General features: G+C 39.5%; 1 protein-coding gene across 1 annotated transcript; it reads left to right on the plus strand.

Annotated features, from left to right (window-relative positions):
* The first annotated feature begins 70 nt into the window (after positions 1–70).
* Positions 71–7,065, plus strand: sgca (sarcoglycan, alpha). The gene is made up of 12 exons (XM_079372245.1): positions 71–180; positions 2,384–2,530; positions 2,800–2,928; positions 3,051–3,196; positions 3,775–3,841; positions 3,923–4,121; positions 4,227–4,395; positions 5,193–5,401; positions 5,594–5,620; positions 6,210–6,389; positions 6,524–6,550; positions 6,637–7,065. The coding sequence occupies exons 2-12, from the start codon at positions 2,494–2,496 to the stop codon at positions 6,641–6,643; spliced, it is 1,197 nt and encodes a 398-aa protein (XP_079228371.1). The 5' UTR covers positions 71–180; positions 2,384–2,493; the 3' UTR covers positions 6,644–7,065.
* Positions 7,066–7,136: the final 71 nt, after the last annotated feature.

Consider the following 7,136-nt stretch of genomic DNA (forward strand, 5'->3'; position numbering starts at 1 on the left):
GACGGCATGTCTCCTGTCTCAACTCCCCGGGTGGGCAAATCTGTGTGATCCACCAGCAGCAGCAGATCCTCGCAAGGTGGCGCCCAGACTAGACCGGCAGATGAGGAGAAACAAAAACAACAGCTCGCATTAAAGGCCTGCCTGCATCCGCTGCAACGCTCGTCCAATGCAACGGAGAAAGTGAGCACGATGCATCTGTCATTAGCCCGCTTGCAGTGCAAACAATGCAAACCTAGCCCTCACAGATATGTGCAAGTCATCAGACACTAAAACATATTTGTGTAGAGAAGTAGAGCAGTAAATGAGCCGGAGATTTACCGCAGCTGACGACAGATTGCTTACGTTTAATCCCTTTTTGCAGGCAGCATCATTTTGATCTCTTCATTCTGTGAGCTGCAGATTTCTGGTCCTCCTCTCGCAGCGGCAGAGTGCTGCTGCATGGAGGAGGAGGAGGCAGCCGGGTCCTAGTGCCCGCCGCTTCTCGCCTACTTCTACCTTCAATGCTTATTTATTATTACATACATACATGCAGAATTATGATTATAGTAATGTTTTGTGGTGAGGGATGGGTGTAATATTACTACTAATATACTGAATTAAAGCATTGCTTTATAAAAAAAAAAAAAGTGCAAAATGTTAGCCTACCACAGAAGCTTTGAGTTATAGAGTCACTATAATTTGAATAAATATAAACATTTTTAGTCATTTAGACCGACACGTTTGTGAATACACAATTAAACAAGTGTGTGAGTAACATTAGAGGATTGAGCTAACAACAGTTCGCTACTTCGTGTAATTTGTACTATATGTGTAAGCATGGAAACAGTTAGCTACACGTTATGTGGTAAATATACTAGACATCGTGTGTAAATGAACGAAAATGCTTACGAGTTCAATTTTAAAAAGAGTCAAATTTAGGTTTAACCACGAAAAAGACATACATGTGTTGTATCAGAAATGATCAAATGTATACAACAGAAAATAATTACCATAAATGTAGAAATAACTGCTAGCTAAAAGAAACAACTGCTAGTTAAAAGTAATTGATGATATATACTGTGTATACACAGAGTATTATATATATACACACACACACATATATATATATATATACATATATGTGTGTGTGTGTGTGTGTGTGTGTGTGTATATATACACACACACACAATTCTATATTAAGAAGCACCAAAGCAATATCCACTTTTATACTTTTGTTAAACATGTTCAATTAGTTGACAGACCAATTGTGTTTTTGTCATGACAGCATTAAAGGTAAGTTAGTGAAATGTAGTCATAAAGCACCTTTCAAGAGCAGATGTCAGAAAGAGCATCACAACAAATAAAAAATATACATTAAATGAAGTAATTACAGACAGTTAATAGGTAGGCCTTTTCCAGAGAAATAGAATTACATACAATTTATGCCTTGAGTAAATTCTCTCAAGAAAATAAACAAAAACACCATTGCAACTTCTTAAAATGTCTTTGTAACCCCTGAAATGTTAAACTAAGGCGGCTGTGGCTGAAATAAAACCAGACAAGCTTTAGGACCCAGTCAGTCTTCACTCATGGCAAACCTCTGTGGCCAATAACACATCCGTAGTTCACAGGCAGGCCACAGTGTTGCTTCCTGCATTCTGCATCTGTGCTGATAGATGCATTAGACACTATCACTGAAGATAGACAAAGCATTTGCATTTACAGTTATCTATTTGAGGACTGTTTTTTCAACTAAACCAAATCCGTTTCTGTAACTTCACAGAGCTGATTTAGCTGCAAGGCAGTCAGGTTATTTCTGTTCCACCTCACACACAGTACAACGAAACATAAGACTCTTATCAAGCTGTCCTCTTGTTTCATTTTCTTTTTATCATAGTTACTTTATTTCACAGCAGCTGAAGGTCTAGTTGCAAGGACATTATAACGAGAGCCAATGCCTGAAAATATTATGGTGCTGTCAAATTGTAAAGTTGTTAATCACATCTCAGTAAATCAGTAGTGCCATCCTTTAGTATTATCATGTGTTATTTAAACATTTGAAGAAAGAAAATGACATAAAAGTTGACCGAAAAGTGTCTTAAAAGAGTCCAATTGTCTGGTTTCCCATGTGTATCCTAGAAGTAGAAGTATATTTTTAATCAGAAATACACATTAATTATTAAAAGTACAGGCTACTAATAAGGCAGATTGTCTTGTGCAGTGATATCATTAGTCCATAGGCTTTAGCATGTTTCATCTCACTTTCGCAATAAGGAAAACTCAGATGTGTCACATATATTCTGAAGAATTCAAGTATAAAGTCCCAGACATTGGAAATACTCAAGCAAAGTATCTCAAAATCATACTTAAGTGCTTTAATTAAAAGATTTTGATTTATTTCCAGACAGCCTGGCGGATGTTTTTTGGTGAGTGAGGCAAAAATAGCTCCGACATGGCTCTGGCTGTGACCAAGCCCCTCTCCTCTTGGCTCTGTCAATCAAAGGCCGAAACAAGATGGCAGGTTGCGGGAGCTGGCTCTTCTTTTCAACAGGCAAGTTTATTCATTAAGTATTACACTTTATGTTACAGCTTCAATATTACGGCACCAGAAAGCCCTCTATAGCGTCAGGTCTGTGGTGTGTCAGTGTGAACATTTGGTCCTGATAGCAGCTGTCAAGGATTATATGCTCCTCTCTCTGAATGCAACACGAGAGCCTCTGTGTTGTCATATTTTAGTGTCAGTTTTAACACTTTGTTTGCCATTTTTAAACATTCAGATTAATCTCTAGGCGATTTTTCTCTTTTTAAACTTCCACACAGTTTGTGCTGTCAGTTTGCTCGGGGCCAAAGCAGAGATCAAATTGACCATTCCTGTGGGGAGGTTATTTACATACGAGCTGTTGAGAGAGACTTTCCAGAATGACTTTGAACCTCGGTCAAAACTCTACGGTGAGAGTCAAATTTGAATTAATCCGCCTCTTCTGTCCTTATCAAACATAGGGACATGCTGTATATACTAATTTTCTTTTCATGCATCTTCTTGCCTCTGCCTCTTGTATGTGTGTCTACAGCTTTGTACGATGACCCCATGATTTTTAAATGCAAGCGGCAGAATTTCCCAGACCTGCCAGAGTGGCTGCGCTTCACCCAAAGGCACCCCTTTGATAATGGCTTCCTGTACGGCACGCCAATGTCCCCGGGGAAAAGTATCATTGAGGTATGGAGTCACCATTTACACCAAACACTGCACTTTATTTTAAAGTGTTTCTGTTGTTAATATTCTTATATTTTCTGTCTCAGTGGATAATGGGACACACACAGATTCCAGAGATATATCTTTTAACACATGCATCTGTCTGACTTACAGGCGGTAAAATGTCAGGTTTTGTTGTCAAATCCCCAGAGACAAAAGCTTTGGGTTTCTCTCTAGAGCTGATGTTTTGAACCAGCATTAAATATTCAGGGAGATGCATGTCTTTGAAGAAGAAGAGAAGAGAAAGTTTTGAAGTGGCTTTAAAGTCTCAATCAAACAGCATGTAGCTGGAGTCTGGATGCATATATATATAACCACAGCTGAAAATTTGATTCTAAACCCTTTTTATTCAACAAAAACATAAGGATTTTTTTGATTTGGACTTTTTTTAATTTTACACATGCATGGTATCCCTTTATATCAACAAAAAACCCAGCTGTTAACCTAATGTCTCCTTTAAAGCCAAATGTACATGAAACATGACACAAGCTGTTTAGAAAATGTCAAGAACTCTAGTGGTAATGTTATTGTTGTTCTGACAGGTCTACGCCATCAACAAACGGAGCTATGATACAGCGAGACAAATATTCGTAATCAAAGCTGTTTCAGGTATGTGTGATTTAATCGATGTAGTGGTTATATTGACAGAACAAACAGTTTTACTTGTTTGTCTCTTGTTGTCTGTCACAGAAAAGATGCCTCCCTTTCAGGCTGAGTTCTTCCTCAAGCTGAGGGAGATTGAGAAGGTGCTGCCCTCTACTGTTCAGGGGGAGATAAAGCAGGATCTGCAGAAGCTGTGGAAAACTGAGGACCTGGAAATCATCAACATCACAAACGCTCTCGACCGTGGCGGCAGAGTCCCTCTACCTTTGGCAGGACACTTTGAAGGGTAACCAAAAAGAGAGGGCGAGAGAGAGATCTGAGCAGCCTGGCTTTAAGTTTCAGCTTCAATAACTGTCATGTGGTTTAAAAAAAAAAATGTGATTCTTGTCAGTGTGTATGTGAAAGTTGGGTCCGAGAAGTACTTCTCTCGCTGTCTTCTGGGGACGCTCACAGCCGAGTATGAGAAGCAGTGCACAGCAGGAGCCAAAGTCAAAGTCCCCGGAGAATGTAACTTCTGCAGCATCCCCAGCAACTGTATCAGCTGGTGCAAGATTGAGCTGGTGAGACAAAGACTGCAATGCAATGTTTTATCTGTGATTTAAAAGGATGCAAGGATAAGGTTTTTAATTAAAGTGGACAGATTATACCCCTTTCTCACCTTTTCAAACAGTCTCTTGAGGTCTAAATATAACATAGATGTTACATACCCAATGTTTTTTTTTTTGTTTTTTTGTTTTTTACCACAGTCCAGCTTGTAATGTCACAAGTTGAGAACATTTGAAACAGAGTCATTTTCTCTGTGTTGTAAGACTTATATAGACCACAAACAAATGACTGGATGGATTTATTTCAATTTTAGTGGGTCAATAGACACTCATGTTACCCAATTATATGTTCAAAAACACTGTAAAAGTGGATTTGTTATAATAAAACCTTTAAAGGTTAAATATCAGGTTGTGTACATAAATTGAGTACTTTCCACCCAGAAACATCCCATATCAACCTAAACAACCCAAAACATCAGAATCCAGGTAGACGGTGTCACCACCACACATGGTGGCCAATATGTGAGGAATGAGCCACATTACTTTGTTTAAGTTTATCTTGTGTTCTTTAGGACAAACGTTACTGACTCTATGTGTATAGAAGCCATGCTGCTACAGCTTTAGAATCAATTCTTTTGATGGATTTTTTTAAATAATGAATGTATGAAGCACAGAAATGATCATACAGCTGCAGCCCTAGCTGGGATACTGCAGGATCTTCATTCACTTCGCTGGAAGCTGGGTGACATCCCTCCTGTCTCCTGTGTGTTTAACCAAAGAATCCCTCTGATGTGTCTTTTTATCCGCTGCAGTTTGATCTGACTAAACAGGAGCCGGCTCCACCTGCTCCCACTGTGGGCTCGGGGATCCTGGAGGGCGGGGGCGACTTCAACCCTCCTGAGTCTCAGCTGAGCAGAGACTACTTCCCCGACTACATCGTGACAGTGATCGTGCCCCTGATCCTCGCCATCATCTTGTTCCTCATGCTGGCCTACATCATGTTTGGCAGACGAGAGGGAGTGTATGAATCTGTTTTGAATCTCCTGAATAATAATCTCGACTACTATGTCAATGTCACACTACAAAATATTTTCCTGCTTGATGCTTGTGGGAATGTGATGCAGACGTATTAGAAGCCAACTCTGAACCTTTGAGCAAATGTAGACTTTAATTAATGCAGATGAACTGTGACACATTCTTTCTTCTTTTGCAGCGTGAAAAGGAACGCAAAAACAGACCAGTAAGTACACTGAGCCGCTCTGTGTTTACTGTGATTCATGCTGTTACATATTTCAATGATATTTTTTATTGTACTTCATTGTATTTATTGGAAATGTCCAAGTGCTACATTATTTGATACTCCAGCTTGTTATAAAAGGAAATGTGGTGCTTTCTACTCTCATGCATTTATTTCAAAGCTGGATATTATGGACTAGAATTCAATTAACGTTTTAAGCTTAACACATTGTTAATGACAAAATTAGTGGTTTATCGACTTTTACAAACAAGGGATGCTTTGGCTCAGTTTGTAGAATCGGTTGACTCCGACTGGGAGGTCGGGGGTTCAATCCCCACCTCCTGAAGCAACATGTCCGAAGTGAGCTTTTTGTGAATTTAGTGTAAAGATAGAACAGTGGATAGAGTTGGAAATGAAGGATGGAGAGGAGAGGGGAGTCAAAGGATTTCAACGAGGGTCATAGCCTCAGTACATGAGACCCCTGCAATAACCACGAGGCCGCCGGCGACTCCCAGGAAAATGCAACAAAAACGACAACTTGTAAAGAAACATCAAAATATATGTGGCCTGTAATGTTCTGTTTTTGCTGCAGGATCCAGCTGTACCACCACAACACCATTCACCAGAACACCGATGAGCTGAGGAACATGGCAGCAAACCGCGGCGTGCCTCCACCTCTGTCCACTCTGCCCATGTTTAACTACAGGACCGGGGAGGAGGCACCTCCTCTGCAGTCTGACAGCCCCAACATCCCCCTCATCATGGCCCAGCAGTAAGAGCCTCACAGCATTAGTCATCCTGATTGCATTATCACTGTTATGTGAATGTTATCGATGACTCACTTTTCAGTCAAATTCATTCTAAAATTAAAATATTTTTCCACTTATCTCTTCTTTTTTTCCACAGCGATCCTTACTGTGACACCCTGCCCAGGTAAACCCACTCCTCCTACAACGCTGCATTTAATCCGCTCCATATTTTTATTGACTATTCTATTGATGCTGTTGTTTGCTTTGCAGGAAATGAGAATGAAGAGCGGGTCAAGTGTCTATCATTAACTTGTCAGCTATGATAGCCTGAAGCGGATATGCATCCATACATTGTATTTACTTTGTCTCATGTCTTTAGAGTTGCCAAAAGAAACATAAATAGGCATAACTTATTTTTAGTGTGGAAAAGGGAAACTTAAAGATCTGATATTTTTCTCCTTTTCAACCAGTTTAAATAACTCTCAGAGCTCCCCAAGACATACCTGTGAAGTTTCTGCTGCCTATGTCTATGGTCCTATATTTGCAGTGGGAGATTATTTATATATATATATATATATTTTTTTTTTTTGCTATACAAAGTGCAATCATGATTGATTAATCATGTGTGGTTTGTTAAAACTGTTGTTTGCCGTTTATTCTCAACGCCTTTCATGAATAATAAAATATATCAAAAGCCACCAAAAAGGAGCTGTTGACATGTTGACATATCTACATCTAGTACCTGTGATGCACTGAACTACTGCATGAAA

The sequence above is a fragment of the Symphodus melops genome, assembly GCF_947650265.1.
Source record: "Symphodus melops genome assembly, chromosome: 21".
Classification (NCBI taxonomy): domain Eukaryota; kingdom Metazoa; phylum Chordata; class Actinopteri; order Labriformes; family Labridae; genus Symphodus; species Symphodus melops.

Bases quoted from the DNA above. Each gene is read 5' to 3' on its own strand.
- sgca (XM_079372245.1), top strand. From the start codon at position 2,494: ATGGCAGGTTGCGGGAGCTGGCTCTTCTTTTCAACAG. The intron at 4,122-4,226 runs GTAACCAAAAAG...GATTCTTGTCAG, and splicing joins TTGGCAGGACACTTTGAAGG to TGTGTATGTGAAAGTTGGGT. The intron at 6,390-6,523 runs GTAAGAGCCTCA...TTTTTTCCACAG, and splicing joins CCCCTCATCATGGCCCAGCA to CGATCCTTACTGTGACACCC.